Below are 23,410 nucleotides of genomic sequence, written 5' to 3'. Positions count from 1 at the left end.
GTGAGAAAAAGTTTTGAAGGAACTGAAAAAAGCGTTTTGTATTTTGCTTAATACTAAAAATAGAGCACAAAATTATAAACTTATTTTCAGAAGAACTTCTGTGAAAATCATAAAAACTTTAGAAAACAAACAACTATTTTTTGTGAAGAATAGGCTCAAAAGAAACAAAACGGGAAGTTTTTGATGAAATCATTAAAAGTTTAATGTTTTATTATCATTATTAAAAAGGTCATTTAAGAAATTGCAGTTTATGTTTTACTCTTTGGATAAATGAACTGATGATAAAATTTCATTTATAAATAAATTCAAGTAAATCTAATATATTTACAAAATAACATTTTAAGACAATATATATATAACTTTTAGTATTCTTAATTGTTCTCATTTTCTAATCTACCAAAACTTATTAATACGAAATATAAATTTATTGAAATAACGAAATCCTTAAGTACCAAAATGTAAAAGTATATTAAAATATTATTTTAAAAGGCAAAACCATATGTATCAATTAAAAAAAAAACAGCAAATAATTTGGATAAAAGTTTTTTAGCTCTGTATTTTTTCAAGTAAAAGTTTTGGCAAAACAACTTTAATCACAATAGAAATTGTTTCTTAGAAGCTACTTGGTCTAACTTCTTGTTCTCACTGTACAACTTTACCTGATAAATTTGTTAAAATAAATTCCAGAGCCTGAAGTAATATTATGTTTTTACACGTATAAACATATGTTTATAAAAGTGTTATTTTTTGTTATGAAATACACAAAGTTTTACAATGGTTGACTTAAAAAAAGTAAAGTGGTATAATTTTTTTTTTTAAGATTTAAAGGATTACATTTAGTGTAATACAAGGACTGATTTATATTTTAAAACGTCACGAACAACTTTGTTTACCTTTCACACTGATACTTCTAAGGTGGTATAACAGCATAATAAGTTTCGGATAAATAACAGGATAATCAGGCCTTCTATTCCTAGAATAAATTCTCAACGATTCCAACAAATATTCCTGAATCTTACCAACTTTGTCTGCTTCTTCTAACTCCTTGTAATCTGTTAGATAAGCAATCATAGTCACAAGTTTTTATATACAATTTATCACATTAAACAAACTTTTTTAGAATAGCTATACAATAGTTTAATGCAGCGTACAACCTACTTATAAAATAGTATGGTTATAGCTTTATTTTATAAACCACTATAACAAGCGTTGTAAAAAACAAAGAAGTTCTTTTATAACCTTATTAAATTAAAGTGGCAAAAAAACCCAACAAAATTAAATAAATCTTCATCATTAGTCTACTTGTAACGAAACCAACCAGGACACGTTATGCAAATTGCACTCAACAGAGCGATTTCAGAGTCATCAACGTTCAAAAGTTGTATCTTTCTGGCTAAAAGTTTTATCTCAACCAACAGCTTACCATCCATCATTTTACGTTGCGTTTCCGAATTGTCTTTTATTTCTTTTGCGCAGCAGCGACACAGACGCAACACCTGTGACGTCATAACAAAATAAAATGTAACGTAACGCGTCAACTGAGCTGCATTGAAATTTTAAAGTACGCAATGTTAGTTGTTGATTTGTGACACGAAACACTTGAGTTGAGATTATGTTAGTTTTATTTAAAAAATGTAAACGTTTATTTGTATAAAAATCAAAAAAAAAACTTAGGTAATTTACCGTCTAAGTAATGTTTCAAACAACTATAGGCAAAATGTTTTAAATTAGACATATTTAAGTAATCTTTATTTAGTTTTGTTACATAGTTTTAATACTAAATACTTTATAAATTTTATTTTTGCCCGCTTAATTTTTTAGAAATAAAAATTCATATTGATTGTTTGTATTCCAACTCGATTTAAATTAATTTGCGTAATCACTACTATTGATAAATTTTCTAGTTATTACTTTACAACTTTTCTTTTAAACAAAGAACTTAAATAAGAATCAATTCTAAAATAAATTAAAATTTATTATTATTAACTATGACAATAAACAGTGAACTACTTTTCATTTCCTGTATTAACACATTTCAAAGAACGAAAGCTTAGCTACATCTTACTTTTTACTTTTAGTTATCTAATTTACAGTAAAGCTTTACATTTTAAATAAAAAGCAACTCACCAACACATCTATGCTGGCACTCCTCAGCAAGATATTTTGGTCGTTTTCACTCAAACTAACGAAGCAGGGTATTTCCCGCGAGAAGTAAACTGTCGTCTCGATATTGGGCTGGTGGTCGAGGAAGTCTGTCCACATGAAGTTCGGGTCCGTCTCCACTTTTTTATTCTCACTGAACCCTGAGCTCTGTTGGTTGTTTGTTGAAGTAATTTACTTGATTCCTTTTTTTAATGAGTGTCAATTTTAAACTTTGATTTAAAATTATTCCAAAACTTCTATCTAACACCAAAACTTTTGTGTTGCACATAGCACAGAATAAAGTAGTCATTGATCACAAATGTTTTTAAACAACTAATTATGTAATTTACAACTATTAACTTTTTAACCATCTTATAACAAAATGAGTGTATCAACATAAATAATCTTAGCTAAAATTTAATAAAATTTAAACAGCTAAATGAACACCAGTTTGTTTTTAAAGGTAATTAAAGCGATAATGTTAGTGTGGGAGAAAATAAAAAAAAACTTTCTGTTTAGTAAACTTACAAGTTTAATTGACTTACAAAATACCCACGATACTTAAATAATGTATTAACTTTTTATTGTTTTTTTTTTGTACAAAGCTCTTTTAACTTTAAAGTAAAATGATGTCACTTTTTAAGTGGCTCTTAAAATCGTATGTTGAAATTCGAAGAAAAGATAATTTTAACGACATATTGTTTGTTCTAATACAAAGTTGTGTTTTAAAAATACTTAACAATCAAAAACAGTATAGTAATTCATAGAAGCTAAGAGCTTTGAACTTTAACCCACTAAAATCTGTTGACAAAAAATAATTCAAATTATTGATTCTTACACAGCATTGCGACATATTAAAATTCGTACATTCTTTTTTTGTTGAAAGCTAAAACTATTTTAAAATCAAAAGTGTCTTATTCAAATAATTTTTCATCCAAAGTAAGTTTCCTAAATATACTTTCTTTTTTTGTTAGAAGTCAAAAAAGTTTAGTTACATTTACATTACGGACATGCACAAGACGTTAAAATGTATCCAATTGGTGTATAACTTAACTTTCTTTTTAAGTGCCTTATTAGTCGTTTACTACAAAATAGTATTAATTTAAATACGTGTTTATACAACTAAAATTGTGTATAAGACATTGCAGAAACAGTTTATTTAAAAAAAACTAAATATGTTAAAAACTTGTATACTACATACAAATACAAAACTCACACAACAGATATTTGTAAAGTGATCAAAGTTGGACGATGTAGCTCGATACGCTTCAGTGATGACGTCAACGATTCCCGCCACTTGAGGCGTGATTTTGCGCGGGAAAATTTCACGCATGACTGCCGGATGGAGGTGTTTTGCGGAGGAGTAGACCTTCTTGCTTTGGAGGGAAACTTGAGGAGTTTTTGGAGTTGATTTCTCCTTACCTCGCCTCTTGTTACTATTGTTTCTAACAGCTGTTTTTATTAATAACAAATTATGTAATTTATTAAGTTTTACACATTAAATTCTTTCTGTGTGTTTTGTGCTGTAGTAGTTTTCAGACTATTGAGCTTATATGCCATGCATTGCCTTTTGTTTTAGAAAGTTGTTGAGTATATCAGTTTTAAGCGCTTTTTGATTTTTGTGGATAAGTTACTAAACATCACTTAAGTTATTTCAGAAAACTGTTGTTAATCTTCGATGTTGTACATTTTTAATTTAACTTTAAAATTTTCTTTTAGAATATTGTTAATTTTTAAAGTTTAATCTTTTAAGTATCTATTGTTTCTGTACACAAGTTTAAATTTTTTTTATGAGCTTTATAATGCACAGCAACAGATTAGTAAATTAAAGATACCTATCGTAATAACTTTTTTCTTCTGTTGTTATAACACAAGAAAAATTCATTAGCAAAAAGCCGTATATATAATATAATATAATGATAATTTTATAAACACACATTTTTTAAGCATTCCAACTTGAAGACATTTTTGCAGCCTACAGTATTGGCACCTACTTCTAGTTTCTCTGGATATTTGACATTTATTTTTCTTGTGGCAGCTATAACTTGCTTTCTTTTGTATCGACCTTCTGAAGAAACCCTATTGAAACTTAGATATTTTTGAAAGAATTTCAAACAAGCACTTAAGAAATATTTTACTTTTAAAATCACTGTTTCAGCTTTGTTTAAAGTTTCAGTTATTTCAATATTTCACTTTTTTACTTTTTTATTACTTTTAGTTTTCAAATGCGACAGTTTATAACTGTTGAATTACTAATCTATTAGTATTTTTTATTTATTAAAAACGTGTTTATTAACATACTATGTTTTAGTTAAGATTCTTATGAAGCTGCTTAAATGACCTTTATCTTAAACAAATTCATATTTAATGTAGTTTTGTATCAAACTGTCCTAAAATATTTCTAATCTTTTGGGTTTTTAACTTGTTTGATAGAATTAGTTTTCAAGTGTACCAACTAATCTGTTTTTGTTTTTTTTGGTGTTAATTTTTTACGATCATAAAACGTCTTAGTTCTTCAAGCATTGCTGTTAGATCAACCTTGGTTGTACAAGCTTACACTTCAAAAGTTTTTTTATTAATAAACAGTATAGTGTCTAGGAGAACGATCATAAGCTATCTCATTTCATAAAGATGATTTTAAAACATTTTCTTTTTTTAGTGCTTTATATTATCTTGTTTTTAATTCATGCTACACTTTAAAACGCTTACTTTTTTATTTAAAACTCTAATACAAAATAACGTTTTTGTACGGTGAAAACTTAAAACGACTAAACGTGTTTTGTTTAGGACAAAATTATTAAAGCTAAGAACATTAAAAACAGCTTAATAAATACAAAAATATGACTAAATATTAAAAAAATTTTAACAAGCTTTTCAACACCAACTTAAACAAATTTATGGAAAGAATTGTAAAAAAAATGTAAAAAGAAGAATAAAAACACATAGAAAAACAAAAATCATTTTAGAGTGTTTGCGTTTTCAAAGGTCATCCTAGTGATTCGCAGATTTTTAATTTTCACATATGTCGGCTTTCTTCTGTGTAGTAGTGACGTCATATAAAAAGTAAAGGGTTGCTTCCACACAACACAAAAAGTGACAAGTTGAAGAACTTTACTGACCTTTTGCAGACATTGTAAAGAAAAGAGTAGAAACTAAACAAAAACATAGGGAAAGTACGAAGATAGGCTAATTGTGATTGATATTTGAAAACAGTAAAGTTAAAAAAAATTCAGAATAAGTTAGGTATATATTTTTTTTAACTTTAAGAAATAAAACTTATCTTTACTTATTTTTATACTTTTTAACTTAAATGACTTAAGCATATTGTTAGTTTGTTTTTAATACTTGTGATTTATAAAATAATTCTTTTTTGGTTAAAAATTTAAAGAAAAACTTTCTTGTAAAGAACACTAAAAACTCCTTTGGAAGTTATTTAATATCAAACTAAGAAATGTGCATCATTGTATCTAACAATGACTTGAACAAACTTTTCAAAATAGAAAAAAGGTAAACCCAGCACAAAATCTACAACAAACCACTTAATTAGCATATAGCAAATGAATACGTAATACACCATAAACCTAAAATTGGCAACAGTCTAACACATTCTATTCCCGAAAGGCCTCTTTGTTTAAGTATAACATGAGTTTCAACAACTATATAGAAACTTGTGGTGAATATGACTAAATGCACAACTTTTGTTGTGGTTATAGTCTAGTATAACAATCGCTTGTATAAACGGATAGTTGTGTAAGATTATGTAGCAATAAAACATGATTAAATTAAGTCACAAGCTGAATGATATTTAACAAGAGCACTAATATAATGTTTGAAATTTGATTACAATCTTTTATATAAGCTTACATCACAAAACTTGAATTTAAAGTATAGTAATTAAATAAACTGTTCTTTTTTTATTTCAGTTGAAATTAAAACATATAGTAGATATTTAAGTTTAAAAATATTTATCTAATCAATTATTTTAGTGTTCTCGATAAAATTTTCGCAATTGTATTTTTGATTAAAGTATTATTGTTTTTCGCCGTCAAACCATTGTTAAAACAACGAAAAATTCTCAATAGTTATGTTCGAGCAGTTCTTAGTCAAAAAAAGATAAACACTTTAACATTGCATACTTTCTTAAGAATGGCTTAACGTAAGTGTATATTGTATAACAATGTTTTAATGTTTATTTTTGTGCTTGTGCTTGAACTATAAGTATTTTTTAATTTAGTTCAAAAATATATTTTATTTTTATATTAATATACTTGTACATTACTAGAACTGAATCAATGAGTTCTATCTATATTTTTGACATAAGTATTTGACCATATTTAGTTAAAAAAACTAGTAGTATTACATAAAAAAAATCAAAACATTAATTTATGACGTCACAAACCTTACATCCCTCGCAAGTGGAAACTCCGTAGTGATAACCAGAAGATTTGTCACTACAAACTGCACAACTCTTTTGTGACGTCATTGTATGGCGAGGAGCGACGTCAATAAAGGGAGAAGACACGCTTGAGTGGTTAATATTTGATTGATTATGTGACGTCACTATACGGTGAGGAGTGACGTATTTGGAGGAGGAAGACACGCTTAATTGATTTTTGTTAACGCTTGACATAATTTGGTGGATTTGATGTTGTTTTGGAATAGTAAGTGGTGGAACTGTGACAAATTAGAGAAATAAAACTCGCACCTTAGTAATTACAAGAAACTAAACAAAGAAAAGTTTCATGTATTAACATCTGAAGGAAACTAACGATTGGCGTTTGCAAGGAAGGTTTGCAAGGCAACTTGGTTATTGAGGAGGTTAAACCCTCCGTACATATAGTTGATCCTGTTAAACATCTCTTGCCTTTTGTACAACTCCTGTCTACTTCTATGCTGCAATGCCGATTGCAGCAAGATAAACTTTTGCATCGTTTTTAAATGATTGACGTCACTAAGTTTTGTAGGTGCCATTCGAGCCTATAAAAAGAAATACTTTTTTATAGATATATTTTCCTTTTTTTCCAGATATATTTTTTATTGCTTAAGCTACTGATCGTTAACTTCAAAAAGATTGTTTTTAATTTGTAAAACTTTCAAGGTAAGTTTTAAAAATTTTAAGTATGTATCGTCTAATAATTTATTTTAACTAAATAACACAACATTTTTCGTTTGAATACATTGTTTTAAGTTAATACGTATCAGTAAATATATACACTAAACAAACTAAAAATTAAGGTAGGCTAAATTTTCTTAAAGAAAGCCTTAGAATATTTTTTATTTCAAACCTTTTGGGAATGTACTTCTTTGTTTCTGTTCTCTGAAACTTCGTTCATGTCTAAATTAAGTTAGTTATATCTAATATTAATAAAAAATATATCTGAAACGTTTTATCAGAGAAATAACTACAGGTAAACTATTTTTTGGTTGTAAATATTTAACAGTAGTTATAAAAATTAGTTAAAGTAATTTACGCTATAAACATAAAGTTGAAAACTTTTAAGTAGTTCAATTTATTTAAGTTTTAAACAAAAAATTATTTAAAGAAAAATTAATTGCTACTTAAGCTTTTTTTTTGTCTCTTAAATTATATAATTACTACAATTAAATATGTATTAACTAGATTTTAAAAACAAAAAATTTTAAACTACTATAAATTAATTGTGATCATTTCTTTGTTACAAAAATTCGTAATTTCTGTATCTTTTGTATTCTTGTATCAAATGTCATCTATAAAGAAAGTGCTTATATGTTTATGTATGTGTAATTTTATTTTATCCGTATTAGTATTTATGCTTGAAAAAAATACAACAAACACATAATAATTCATAAGAATCAACAACAAAAAATGCTTTGAAATAATTCGATTTTACTCAAATTACTACTGTGTTCTAGAAAATTGTGTTATTATATTATATTTGCGAAGAACTAAAATTATATGATATTGTTATAAAATAAGTTAATAAGTTTAGTTTTATAAAAAAAAAAAACAGCAAATAATATGTAAGAATTGATTTTACTTTTAAGACAAGATTAAAAAACAGAAAAATTTTCTCTACTTTAAACGTTTATACTTCCATTTTTTATTGACAGCATTTTAGAATAAATAAAAATAGTTTTCTGTTTGCCGAAAGTAATTTGAGTCTACCCATTAGATTAAAATTGTTAAAACTTAACTAAACAAGCCATTTAGTTTTGTTTTTTTTTTAAACTCTGTATTCCCTAAAGTTTAATCCCAAGTGTATTTAAATAATCTTTAGTATAAACTAATTTAAATTGTTTCGACATAACTCTACAAAATTCCGAAACTTTGATTGAGTTATGAGAGCAATAGAAAATATTTTTCATAATTTCAAGTGATTTGGGAATATTGTTTTATCTTCATTTATCATAAGCTTATGAGCTTGTTTGCGTGTATATACCAACGAGTTTTAAGGTAAGTCGCTTGGTGTAAAACTTTTAAGTCAATTAAAAATATAAAAGTTATTAGTGCGTATTTTTTATTTTGTAGTAATTACTTCTGTAAAAAAAATTATGAACTTAGCTACAACTTTATGTTGACTGACACTTATAATAATGTATTCTTTTTTGTATTTAACAGTTTAGTTTATTTGGATAAACTTTTAAGTTTCAATGCCTGCAACTACGTTTAAAACTTAAAAAACTTAACTTTGCTGCATTTATGTAATTTCTTTAAAAAAATTACAGCAAGTATCAAAAATAAAAAAGTAGTAACTGTTTATCGTTTTATAAATAAAATAATGGTTGTTTTATCTTTAAACTAAAACAGCAGAAAACCTTAGCTAAAAAAAAATTAAGTAAAAGTACTGAAAATCAGCTAAAAATAAATTCATTGATAAAAGCAGACGACCTATCGTGCTTTTATGATTGGAAGTTACTAATTTACCCCTTATTAATCTTATTTTTTTGTAATACAACATTTATCTCGGATATGACCTATTAAACTTCAATTATTCTATTCATTTCAGTTTAAAGCCCACTTAAGTGATTGTAAAGCGCTTTTCTTTGTTACAAAATACGTTTTTTAAATCTTCAATATCAGTTGCCTTTGAAATTTGAAAACACTTAATTAAACTAAAAAATCAGATCTAAAAACTGATAATTCTAACTTTTTTTAAACTATATATTCAGAAAAAGTAGCAAATAACTCTAAAGTCTGGCAGTCTAAAATGTTATAAATTCATTGATTTTATGATTTTTAAAATTGTTCAAAGCATTATATAACGCTTTAGAAATTAAACTAAACTATAAAGCTTAAGTTCTTAAACTAACTTATTAATAATTATATTGTCTTTTACTATACATAGTCACATCGAACAAAAGTTATTTATTGTAAACGTAAATCTATTTTTGCTTAAACAAATTTCATGTTCTAAAAGTTCAAAACTACAGGAATTAATTTTACTGAAAACCATTACGTTAAACTTTAAGAGAACTTGTTTGTTTTGTACTTGGTAAACATTTTATGACATTTAAAAGGTATTATTAAAACAAACAAAACCTCATGTAAGCGTATTAGCCTTTACAATTGACCTTTACCGAATTTACTTTTGTGTTACATAACAGTTATCATTAACCTTTAAACGCCATACTTAATCTTAAGTTTCAAATGCCATTTTAAAGTAAATAAGTTTTTTTATATGTTTTAAGCAGATTAAAGTATTTACAAAAAGATAATGAAGGTCATAAAATATTTCTAATGCAATAATTAAAAATTCAAAAAAAAATTCTTTGTAACTTAGATTAACTTTTGTGTCCTCTACTTATATTTTAAATTAATTGAAAAGCAATTAAAGTTTGTACAATAAATTTTTTATTACTCTAACAAGAGTTTAGCTATATCAAACAAATAAAGTTCATGTAAAATAAAAGTTTTTTTTGCAGCTTTATTAGATTATTTTTGATATGTAGTTATGTTACTACATACTTTAATTTAGAATGTATCTATTTTGATGTATATTGACAAGAACTGTCAGTAAAATTCCCTTTTAAATCTAAAGTATGTTGTCTTTCGTATGAAATCTCAATGGCATTTTTTTAAGTGTATATTAGCCGTTTATCTATCTTAACAAAAAATATTTTTTGAATTTATAAGTGCTTCTGATATGTTATAAAAACTTAACAACTCTTTTTAAACAAAGTAAACAAACTATTGCTGTTATTGAACAGTGTTAAAATGCAAAACAACTATAATATCCTGTTAAAACTGCATTTGTCAAAGTTTAAAATATATCATTTGACAGTCAACACAGCTTTGGAAAGTACTGGCGAAGTAAACTACTTCTAGGAGATTATTTTTTCTTACTACTCTCTCATTTTACCGCCGCTCTCTCATATTTTTTCACACAATTTAATTAACACCTTTAACCTAGTTAGGCTTGGTTATATATGCTATACACTCTATATAAATTAAATTTGAATCGTTGTCCAACTAAAATCTGATTTTATAAGATTTATAAATTTATAATTTAATTAATACTTTGTACAACTTTTTATTGACACGAATATTGACAATTAAAAAAGAAACTAGTACTACAAATCTAACTAACAGTTCTTGCAAAAACAAATTTCTATTTTTTATCTGAATATTGGATTAGCTTATAATGCATTAAGTCTTGTAGTCATGAAAAGAGTAAAATATTTTAACCTAGTACTTAAAAACTAATAGTTCTAGACATATCAACTGTTTTTAATTTTTAATTCTTTATAATATATAAAATCAGTATACTGTAAATAAAGTACAAGAGGATAAAAACTAAAATTAAACTAAAGTCATTTCGCTTAAACTAAAATGTAAATAAAATACTTTATAGTGATTAAATGAAAAAATTAAATTCCGTTCCCATGAAATCTTAACGATATAAATTTTATGGATATAGTTCTATCAAAATTGAACTTTTATGAGTTTTATACGAACATATAAAACCTGAAAATAAAAATTTCGATAACATTATTGAATTTTAAAAACTTTCCCACAAACATAAAATTTTTGGAAAGTAGAAATTTCAAGTTGACCTTAGTAGAACTTAAGTTAAAAGTATAGATTAAACTTGCTCATGTTATACTTTAAAACAATTTGTTTCCATACTTGAAAAATATGTAAAAAAAAACTACTGTATGCGATTTATAAAAAGATAAAATAAATTACTGTGTACAGTTTAGTTTAAATTATACAAAATATATAAAAATTAAACTAATATGTAAAATAACTATTATATAAATGATAACTTATCTTTCTCATTATCTATCTAACAGTAAGTTTATACAGTTTTAAGTTTTGATAATTCCAAAAGCTTAAACTAGAAAGCAATTTGAAATTCAAAGCGTTTTATACGAAAATCTAAAATTTTTGAATGTTATTTTAATCTTTTATTTTCAGTTTTTTTACAGTTTTTTATTTAGTTTTGAGCAAAACAAAAAACTACTTATTTAATCTAGTCAAATGATTTTTTACGTGCAGTCTTGATATATTCCAAATTCGTTTAGAAAATTAATACAAATAGTACATAATTGTTTTTCATTTAACTTTATCAAGTTTATTTAAAAGATATAGGAAATAAAACAACAGTATTTTAGACTTGAAAATTTTAGAACAGATAATAATCTATTTTAAGCAAGCTTGATTGAAATACTTATAGTTTTCTCAACTTGATTTACGTAGAAAAACACTTCAAAAAATTTAAACAGTATGTTTTTAATAGATCAAACGGAAGCATTCTTTCAACATTTATGTCAAACAAGTAGAATAAAAAATCGCACATTGTTTGTATTTATATAGACACATAATTTATAACAGTTGTTGCTTAAAATGTTAAAAATATTTTTTTTTTTTTTTTTTTTTGTTTTGTTTGTCCGTCAAGTTTTGTTTGTTAACTGAAAGGTATTTTTAAAGAAGTTTTCAAAAAAGCTTCGCATTTACTTTAGCTCATTAACTATGATTTGACTTTTGTAAACTTTGAAAGTGATTTGACCAAACTTAAACAATATACGGCTAAAAACTGTAGTTGTTTACATTCGTAAACATAATACCTACAGCTGTACCAGATTCACATCCTTAACAAATAATAATCCTTAAAAAAACTAAAACATAAACAAGTTTTTTATCTTTTGTTTTTTTTAAGCTACTAGTTTAAATATCAATACACTTTAAGTCACCCAACGACAAGACATTAAAAGGTATCCGTGGTGTACGACTCGATAACCGAAAGGTTCTTCGTGCACCAGGTCCTAGGATTAAATATTTGAGAGTTTTTTTTTATCGTTTAATAAACTATAGCATAGTACCTAAACGTCTGTTTTATTTTCTTTACAAATTTCTGGACAGTAGAAACATAGTTTTTATTTAAACTATTTTGTGTGTATGTGCTGTACAGTACATTGAACATTTTATAATAGTAATGATACTTATTGCACGAAAAAAAAAAGCGCATAAAGGTTGATCTAAGGACCTGGTGTATTATAAAACCTTTAGGTTATCGAGTCGTACACCATTGGAAACCTTAACACGTCTTGTCCAAGACAAAATACACTACTTATTAGTATTACATAGCCAAACTTAAAATATTAAAATCAGCCATTTAGATACTTTAAAGAAAAGTTAATTGATAAAGACTTTTTGATTAATCAAGTTATATTTCATTTGCTTCCAGTGGAATAGCCAAGTTTTCCGGTTTTTATAACGATAGTAATTAGTTGCTAAACCTTCACCTCTTATTAATTCAGACTTTAGTTATAAATTTTGTATAATTAGAATTTTAAAGCGGTAAACTGAGTACATGAAATAGTGACAATGATAAACAACTATTGTTCTAAGTTTTTTGAATCAATTAAGAAAGAGGTTATTTTTTAAATTTACTTTTTTAAGTTCAGCACTAAATTTATTGCCGAGAACAAATAAAATATTATATGCTAAGATGATTCTAAGTTATTATTTGATAGAGTAAAAGTAAAATATTAATTTGTTGAATTGTGTTATATATGATAATCTTTGTACAGAATACTGCTTTAGTCAAATTTGTTCCTTTGAGTTAGTGACAGAGAAACAGTAATTTAGTTAATTAATTAAGGTAATTAATTAGTAAAACTAATTTTTGAAAGCATTGATATGTGATTTATTTAGTATATAAATAGCAGTTGTTATATCTTTTGATTATTTAATTAAACTAACTTTATAACTTATTCAGTCAATATAGAGTAAAAAATTAGTTGGTTTTTAATCTCTTCAGTAAGTATTATAGATTATTTCAAATTAAAAGTATTTTTGTATCAAGTACCATTAGGCGACGAGTTAATTAAAAACTTGGTTTAATCTCATATATTAAGTTGCAATGAAAGCTATATAATTTTTTATTAATCCAGCCAAATTGTTTAACAAACAGACTAATTAAATTTTGTTGGTCATCAAAATTAAAAGCCAAAACCGACTCAGCGATTTTTAAAACTATTTACAACTAGTTTAACTTTGTAAATGAAATAAATTTACAAACTTTTACTTAATTAATTTTATTCAAACTATGCTTTTAAAATGGCATGTTATGGTATGTATGCGAAAACAAAAACTAATAAAATGATGAGTCAGCCTGATTTTTTCAAAAAAATGAATCGGTCCTGAGTTGACCTGAGTGTGTGGGAATTGGCTATGACTAGTTGTAATTTAGCTTAAGTTTATGGTTATTTTAAGTTTCGGTTTTGTTAAAACAAATTTACGCACGCTTTTTAGTGAACTTCATTATTTTGAACTGTTTTGCTTGTTTAAGGACATTAAGTTTCACGATATTTTATGTTAATGTCATGCTATTTCAACTATTACCGTTTAATCAAACCAAATAATAAGTTTTTGACTACCTTTTAACTTGTCATCTAATTTAAAAACAAATGTTACTGTATCTCTTAAAAACATCATCAGATAACTATTTTCTTTGTATACTGTTGTGCACAGGAACTTTACTTAACTAATCGACTAAACACAGACTTTTAAGAGATTAAAAGCAACTAACCTAGACTAACACTCATTACACAGTTGACCTGCAACTAGGCATAAGTTTTTTTTTCTTGAGAAATAATACATAAAATCCAAGATCATAGCACATCTAAAGCTTTAAATAATGTTTTTTTAATTCGGTTTCCAATGGAAATTATGTCAGTAGGCGCGAGATAAGTTGAAGTTGTTTTTTGCTGAGGTCGATTTTTATTTAACGTTGGAAATAAATCATCAATGGAAAAATCAGAATTTAAAATGTTTATTCAAAAAGTGGAATTTAGTTTCTTTAAAGTTTGCTAAAGTTATTTTAAAGTTTTTTTTTTTATAAGTTTTAATAGAAGTTTTTTTTAATCTAAAATTGCATTAAAAACATGTATAAAATAAAAAAACATATTTTTTTCCTTTTTTTTTTTGTTAATACAGTAAAAAGCTCAATAATTAACGTTCTATCCTTGTTAGCTAGATATTTATATGTATAGTCAAAAAAATTTTTTGAAAATAATTCTAGTAGATTAAACTTAAAAATTTTGGTTTTGAGAATAAAATCAGTCTTTCAATTTTTATCGAAGTTAAATTTATAAAAAAAATAACTTTAGCTAAAGATCTTTCAAAAAAAATTTTTCCACTTAGTCATAAATATTATTTAAGTTTTTATACTCTAAATTCATAAAAAAATATTGTAATTATATAAAAGTTATTATAACTTTTGAAAAAGTCCGTTATAGCAGTCTATCTATAGCAGATTTTACAAAAGTCATTTTCTCAATGTATCAGTTACACTATACGTTTACAAGTTTATGAATTTTCATTCTAGTAAAAGTTTAGCTAGTAAACACATGTCTAGATGTATAGATAGATGTCAATAAATATTAGTTAAGTATTTTAAAAAAAAGTTTAGATAAAAATTTAGATTTTTTTTTAATATAAGTTTTCTTTTAGTTATATTTTTACTCTATTTAATTTTTCTAAAGTAAATAGTAATTTTCAATTATTTTTTTATCTTACTTATTTTTTATTCAAACTTCAAAGGTTTAAATTGAAAATTTATGTCAGATGATGTTGATTTATTCAATGAGTTCATGCAAATAATGCTTAATATTGTTTATTAATAGTTTATCTAAAACTTTTTAGTTACATTTTAAAAAAAATTGATGTAGTAAACTATCAAAATATTAATTCAACAACAAAACTGAAATGTAAGTGAGCTTGTGACTGAGCAACTAAAACTTTTGTTTGGAGTTGATTTAATCACATACTACTCAACTTTAATTTGTTTTTTTAATACTTTAGTGAGTTTATCATGTTTTACCTATGGCCTACTTAAGTATGTTTAGCAAAATTTTTAATCTTAATGATTAATTGCTGGTCAATTTATTTTTAGTTTTTTGTTAACATAAATCAGGGTTGCTACACACTCAGGGTATATAGGATAACTCAGGATATATTGAAATACTACAAAAATCTCAGGATGATTTAGAATATATATTGATTTTTATTTTTAACTCGAGATGTCTTAAGATAGTTTTGATTTTCTATAAGTTTCTCAGGATAGTCTCAACATTATTTTTTTATCTCAGAAGAAATTTTTATAGATCTAGAGTGAGATTTAGTAAAACCAGTTTCAATATTATTTGAACTTACTACTTTTGTTCAAACACAGATTTTTTATTGATTTTGAAATTAATGAAAAACAATGTAAGAAATGATGTCTTTTATTTTTGGTATAAGAGCATCAGTCTTACTCTTCCCTCTACAACAATAAACATTTTTTGAAGGTTAAGCAAGCACGTTGTCATCACCTGTAATTCTACCTGCCCCTTTGGAATTAACACTGAACTAACTAAGTATAGAAAACTATCTTTTTATAACTAAAAAAATCCTTAGTGAAACGTAGTAAACACACACAAAATAAAATTCTCAACACTAGAAAACCACAAAGTGTGGGAAAATCATGAAGCTCTTAAACCTCAATCAAATATCTGCTGACCCAACAACACTTTAATCATGTGATCACTGCCACCAGTTTGAACTCTTTATCAACTGTTGCAAGTTTAAATAAACCAAAAACAAACTGAAATTATTAAGTTCAATAAAATATTTGGAAAAAAATACTGTGAGTAAAAAAATATATATTAATTATATATGAAAAATAGAGCTACAAAAATATAAAGATCTATAAAAGTTTGTTAGTGTAACTAAACATAAAACTCTTAGAAATTTAAACAAGCTTAATTATTAACTGTAATTTGTTATAAAAATAATAATAAAGTCAACTGTTTTAAATCTAACACAGTAATAAAAAAAAATGATAAATAAAAAAATAATATAAAAATCCTTATAAAAAATTATAAATAGAAAAAATTGAAATATTGCTAAAAAATAAATTAACTAATAAACAAAAAATACTGACCCAGGGTTAGGGGTAAAAGTAATAGTTAAAAATCAGTAAAAAGATAAAGTTAAAAAAAAATTTAACCTGTGCAAAAGTGACCCTTGTTGCTAAAGTGTCAAAGAAATAATAAAATCAATAAAAAGTATACTATAAAAAAACAAAAAAATATAGACCGAAAGGGTAAGGGGTAGTAGTGATAGTAAAAAAAAATGAAAAATGAAAGTTAGAAATTTTTTTTTTGAACCGTGCAAAAGTGTCTTCATGCAAATTTGACCAATTGTGCAAAAGTGACCCTTCGTGCAAAATTGACGCCGTGCAATAGTGACACTTCGTGCAAAAGTGTCCGTTCGTGCATATCTACTCCTTGTAGTGATTTAAAAAAAGCTTTTATAACTGTAATTAAAACTATCATTTTTAAGCTTTTAAAGTTTCTAAGACACCGGACCAAAACTCTGGACTCCAATACCTTTTGCAGCTTAGGCCAAGCCTTGTTCTATGTCTTTCAGTTATAAAATTTAGTATCTTTGAAATCTTGTGTTGCGTAAATGAACAGAACTAGCAAATTTTGTTCTATTGTGCTCTACATCAAACCTTATTGAAGCATTACTTATCAACTTACAAACTTGCAATTTATACACATAACTTAATTTTAGCACACTAGTTTTTTCAAAAGGAGATTTTGTTGTGGTTAGGGCAGGTACACGAAAAACATATCTGATTAATCTTTTTTTTTGCATATAAACATTTGGTTTTAAATAGCAGATATGCAATACTGGATGTGCGGATACAACAAACTATAATATGCCATTTTAAGTCTAGTTTTGTCCAAATAACACCTCAGTTTTGATTTAGTATAACAACTCCCGACGATTTTTATTTGAGAGAACTCAAACGTTTCTTCGATTTAAGCTTACCATCCAAAACCACACCTAAGTATTTCATACTATCACTCTGCTCAACAAGAAAATCATTAAACACTTGTTCACATTTTTTCGAGTTTTACTGAAAGAAAAAAAAAGCTTTTGGATAGTTAATAAAAATGGTATATGCACGCAACCATTTACTAACTTTAATTAACACCTTTTTGATAATTTTATTCAAGCAATCAGGACCACTATGTTAAAAGCTTAGGCAGGCTTCATCAGCAAACAGTCTCATATTAATCTCAATAGAAGAAAATATATCTTTAGTAAATACAGAAAACAATCAATTACCATTTTTTAAACTTAAGTTTTAAATTACTTTAAAAAAATTTTTCACAAGTTTTTAAAGGGTTTATGCGCGTCAGGATAATCAGGCTAAACCAGTATTTTTTGGAAATATTGAAACAATATAGTTTTTGTCAGTTGAAATAGTTAAAAAGTTTAGTTTTTTGTTTTGAGTGGATTGTAATTTTTTTTTAAACAAGCAATAAACATTTTACAAAACAATTTTATATTGAAAACTAAAAATTTACTAGAAAGTTTTACTATCAATAAGCTACACAACTACAACTTATCTAATAATCTATGTCGTTTCAACTGGTTATAAGACCAATTTATCGCCGATCAACTTCATGTTATAACAGGACTTTTCGAAATTGTTTTTATAAACGCTCCTAAAGAAAAATCTCTTGTGTTTATATACTTAATTGACAATCAAAAATCTAAAACTTTAATAAGTGTAAATATAAACACACGATATATGATGTAAGATAACACTGATATATAGTAAATGATCTACAGTTCAAATATGCCACATTCCCTCCAGCTCATTTAAAGCACTCTTCATTTTATCTTGGAGTACTCCACTCTCAAGCTTTCTTGGTGCATTGAAATCACGTAACCTACGCAAGTCAAGTGACACTTTACTAAATTTGGGGACTGAAATGGCAGAAATCTGCTCACTCAACTCATCTCTGCCAATCACCTGTGTTTTGGCACCGTTGTAGTCTTCTGTAACCTCTACAGGAGAATCCGGATGTTGCTGGCGTAGATTGCCCTTGGGTGAGCTGGGTAGATTTTTCTGCCAACCGTTCAAAACTTGCGTTTCAATATTTGTTGAGACAGCAACCTTGGAAATATTCTGTTTCTACGCATCAGTCTTCGTGAGCCACCAGCTCAAACTACAAACTGATCACGTGGAAGCACTTTTACACCACTCCACTCCTGTCCCGTTTACGCGAATGGGCATCGCCGTGGTTCTTCATTGAACTCCTACTGCCAACTTCCTAGGTTGCTATTTCTCAGTGTTATGATTTATCGCTTCTGCACTTTTAACAAATCTTTTACGCAGTGCAAAATTCTAGTTATCGAGAAAAATATAACCTATAACTGTAATTGTTTTATAAATAAAAGTTCTTTAAGTTTATTTCTTGTTCAACATTAACTTCCTAAAAAAATTGTCCATTAGATATAATTTATTTGAATTCCATTTTAGGTACATTCTAAAGGAAAGTTAATTTATTTTTATGATGTGCATGGTTCTTTATATAAATATTGTGTATACTATTTTGTGTTATTTACCAATAAGCAGACCAATTATTGTTGTGCCTACTTTGTATTGTATACATAGCTCTAGGCATCATTTAATTAAGTTAATTTATCTAATTTAAGGCTTGTGTTTTTGGTTTTTTTAGTAGAGATAAAAACGATATTTCAAGTTTCACTTGAAAACCGTTTTGTTTTTAAAAGAAAATTAAGAGTTATTGCAGTTATTAATTAAAAGCACTTAAAATTCTTACGCGGGAAAAGTCTGATGTAACAAAAAGTAAGAAAATGAGAGCGCACTTTTCTTTTATGACGTATAAAGAATAAAAGAGAATAAGAGCGCATTTCTCTTTTATGAAACTGACTGACGAAATTTTTGATTATTGTTTTTAGTCACAAGCTGATAGTCCAGACTGAGTAGTGTGTTGAACCGCCAGGAGCTGCAGAGACTATTTACAATAAAAACATTTGCATATTATATAGATTTGTTTAATAAAGCTTTAGTATATATATTTATAATTGTATTTGTTAGATTTAAAGATTGTTATTTAATGAAAGTTTTATAATTCTCTTACTGTACATTTTATAGCTCCTTTGATTTTCAACAAGTGATTTACATAAAGCATTTTTCACAGTTTATAATAGTAAGCATTTTTCACATAAGTGACATACTTTATAGTTCTTGTGTTTTTCAACACTTGGTTTTGCATTTAATATTAAGTATTTCTTAAAATATTATTGAGTTTTTTATAGTAGTTATTATACAGTATTTTAGTACACAAATTACATATTTAACAGTTCTTGTGGCTTTTACAATTGATTTTGTATTCATTGAAGTTCGTTTAATAGAGAAACCCACTCATTTGTTGTGCCTGGTTATCTATATCTAGTAATACTAAGTCTAGACTAAATTAGTAATTATGTCCAAACCCAATAGTAAAGTAAATAAACCTTTGGATGTTGGGTCACCAACCTCCATTGGTTTCAGAGATTTAAGATACACTATAAATATTCAAGTTGCTGTACTATTTTATCAATTAAAGTAATCTCATTTTTATGGTAGGTTAAGATAATTTAAATAAACTTACATAAAATATGGAACATTGGACCAAGTCACGAAGAGACGAGTTAAAGCTACGCGTAGAAAAATTGTCAGAAGCACTGAGAAATCATGTGGGATTAACAATAAAGGTTTTAGGTTAAAGTTTATTAAAAAACAAACGACCATTAGTTCATAAAAAACAGTTTTAGTTTAAAAGCTATTTAGTTTAAAACCACTTTTAGTTTAAAAGCTAAAGTTTTTTTATATATTAATGAGCGTACAGATTTTAAATTATGTCATCAATGACTCTGTCTAGTTGCATAGTTTAATTTTTATTCACTACCTGGTTTCGTTTAGAAAAAAATTGAACTAGTCAAGTATCATAAAACAAAATGTTTTTTCAAACAGATGTATGAACCAGGTGCAACGCACGGCCATTCTGTAAGCCATTACGACTTTGATCTATTGGGAGCCAGAACGTTACTTCAAATTTTAACCATCATAGAAATTGCGAACAGTAAAAATAAGATCCAGAATTGATCTTTCATTTAAGATTGTTCATAGTGTTTTAATTTTCTTTTTTTTGAAGGAAACATTTAACGCTGTTAACGTTACGTATAAGACTTAAGCTTTTCTAAGATTACGATATTTTTTTATTTACTTTGGTGATTGGTTTGTTAAAAAAACTATTAGGCAATCACCACTACTTTTCAAATTGCTATTTAGAAATATTCATTTTCACAAATTTTATTGCTATAATAAACTTATAGTAAAGACTAATTGTTTTTGAATCTAGTTAAACAGTTTTCTTTTTTGTTCTACTTCAAAGAGTCTAATTCCGCTGGTACACAACGGTTTTTGTTTAAAAACTCTTTTTTAATTTCATAATATTTTACAAAGAAGTTAGTCTGAAAATTGATGTTCTGAAATCAAAAATGTTATTAGATTTTAATTTAAAATGGAAACTTCTACACTTTATTAATATTGTGTTTAAATATATAACTTGTTTATGATAAGATAAATTACTATTTATAGTTGTATTATGTTATACTGTTAAATTATCAAACTAAAATATCGAAAACAACTAGCTATGACTAAAAAAAATCATTTGAAACCGATTTAAAATACAGTTATTGTTAAATAAATGCTTAAAAATTACAGTTGAAAATAAAACAAGTAAAAACTAAAGTTTTCATAAATGCATGTTAACTCTAACTAATAAAGAATCGTTAAAGAAATTAATATAAAGTATTTCAAAAGTTTGTTTGTTTGTTTATATCATATCAATCAACATTAAAATAAATAAACATTACAAAACCTGCAACTAAAAAGGCAAGTTTAAAGTTGTAAATGTTATTTCTAGCATCAAGGTTTTTGCAGGTTAAATTCTTCAATTTTATCAGTGATAAAAAAAAAATTACAAGTTAAGTTTCTTTTTTGTCAAAGTTTTGTAACATACTTAATAGTTCAACATCCTAAAAAAATTTAAAACAATTAAAATACAATTTACCTTTACAAATGTAAGTAACAAATTTTATAAAAATGAAAAATATTTTTTCTAAGTTGCTAGCTTTTGATATTTAAATTAAATTGCGTTTGATTGGTTTAATTCCTTTGAAAGTGAATGATACAATAGTCTAAAACAAGGTTATTCTTAACTTTATCACTATAACTTAAAACGCTGTTAAGAATAGTAGTTATCTAAAACCATAAAAAAAACTAATCAGCCTCAATATGCCTTAAAGCATATTTAAACATTACAAAGACACAAATTCATATCTTATTTTAATAATTCTTTTAGAAAACTTTGCTTGCGAGCCGCAAATATTTGTAGTAACCTATAAAACTAAACTTTAAACCAAAATTTGATAAAATAAGTAATAATACATAATGAGTATCTACTCAATGAGTAACACTTAATATCAAACTAATAGCCTAGTTTTATGTATTTACTATAACATTTTTATTTTGTTTGTTTTTAAAAAAGATTTCTTTAGCAAGTACTTCGCAGGCAGTAATTTGCCGTCTCCTGTTATTGCAATTAAAAAGCTCTTTAATTTATATTTGTTCAAAGTGAAATATGAGTGAAAAAAACTGATGCAAATATTTAACAAATTATGTTTTTTATCATAAATTAAAATTTGGATCACAAAGTTACGTCATAATAAAGTTTAGACCAAATTTTAAAGTTGAATAAATTTCAATAAATTTGTTTTGTTGAAGTTTCTTTTGTTTTGTTGTTTAAAAAGCAAGTATGAGTGAAGTAAATGTTAGTCCGTCTTTGCAAAGCAATAAACTCCCAGCAGATGCCAACAATGAAGATGGTATGTTTATGTCTATCCTTTTAGTTTAAATTTGTATAAGACAGACTTTGAATGATTTTTATAAACTTTTTATAATTTTTTATCTAGTAAGTCATGATGTTACAAAAAGTTTAGAAACTATTCTTATGAAATCTGGAAACTTATAGTTCGAATCTATGATTTTAACAAAAAATTAATTTACTACAATTTTTATATCAGCTTAACTTCTAATGTATTTTTGTTTCTGTAATGTTTACATTCCATGAACTGTAAAAACTTGTTAACACTGTGGTTTTATTTTTTACTTTTAAGTTAGTATAAATAGTTAAAATAGTGAAACTTAAAATAATTAGTTTTAATTTTGACTTTTGCACAAAAACTTTACAAAAGTTAAAACTTGGAACAAAGAATAACAATGTTCTAACTATATTTTATTTCAATTTATAAGACTATATAGTGTATAGTGTAAAAGTTTAAACAAACGATTTATCAAAGCTTCTAACTTGAAACTTGTTAAGGTTTTAGGTTTTTGAAATAAATCTTGTACTTTCTTTTAGATCCGATTGGTTTTTTTTATAAGCACACCTGTTATTGTACTTTTGTTTTTGAACAACATAAGTTTATCATTACTGTATTTTATATATAAGTATTAATTTGTAAAGAACGGTTTCTAACGTTATACAAACCTTAACTAAATTACTGTTAAAAAGATTTAAATATTTTGAGATACACTTAAGTTGGTTCTGAGATACTAACACAATAAACTTAATTACGGTCGTCTTGGGTAATAGGTGGTGAAAGCTTTGTAGGTTTTCTTTTGAATGAAAAAGCTGTGAATAAACTTTTAGATAATTGACCCGAAAAAAAAAACTAACTGACAAAAGCTAATAGACAACATTTTTCAAATTTTCATAATATAATTTATATATATTTTACATTACCAAGTTAAGTTGCGAACAAAATACCCATGCTTTTTTCTTACTCTAACTTGATCCACACTTTACGAAAAAAATGATAATCACTTAATTTTTCAACTTAGTTTTAATTTAAAATATGTTCTAACAT

The 23,410-nt window shown here is 25.8% G+C and overlaps 1 protein-coding gene across 1 annotated transcript; it reads right to left on the bottom strand.

Annotated features, from left to right (window-relative positions):
- Positions 1 to 873: 873 nt before the first annotated feature.
- LOC145836401 (retinoic acid receptor alpha-A-like) lies at positions 874 to 7,514 on the bottom strand. The gene is made up of 8 exons (XM_082944202.1): positions 7,428 to 7,514; positions 6,912 to 7,119; positions 6,542 to 6,816; positions 4,080 to 4,221; positions 3,359 to 3,594; positions 2,128 to 2,310; positions 1,319 to 1,496; positions 874 to 1,052 (listed from the first exon to the last, which is right to left on the bottom strand). The coding sequence occupies exons 1-8, from the start codon at positions 7,473 to 7,475 to the stop codon at positions 874 to 876; spliced, it is 1,449 nt and encodes a 482-aa protein (XP_082800328.1). The 5' UTR covers positions 7,476 to 7,514.
- Between the last annotated feature and the right edge of the window lie 15,896 nt (positions 7,515 to 23,410).

This window comes from Thalia democratica, chromosome 5 (assembly GCF_965202585.1).
Source record: "Thalia democratica chromosome 5, ktThaDemo2.hap1.1, whole genome shotgun sequence".
Taxonomy (NCBI): domain Eukaryota; kingdom Metazoa; phylum Chordata; class Thaliacea; order Salpida; family Salpidae; genus Thalia; species Thalia democratica.
The sequence above is the reverse complement of the archived record's forward strand: the minus strand, read 5'-3'. Positions and strand labels throughout refer to the sequence as shown.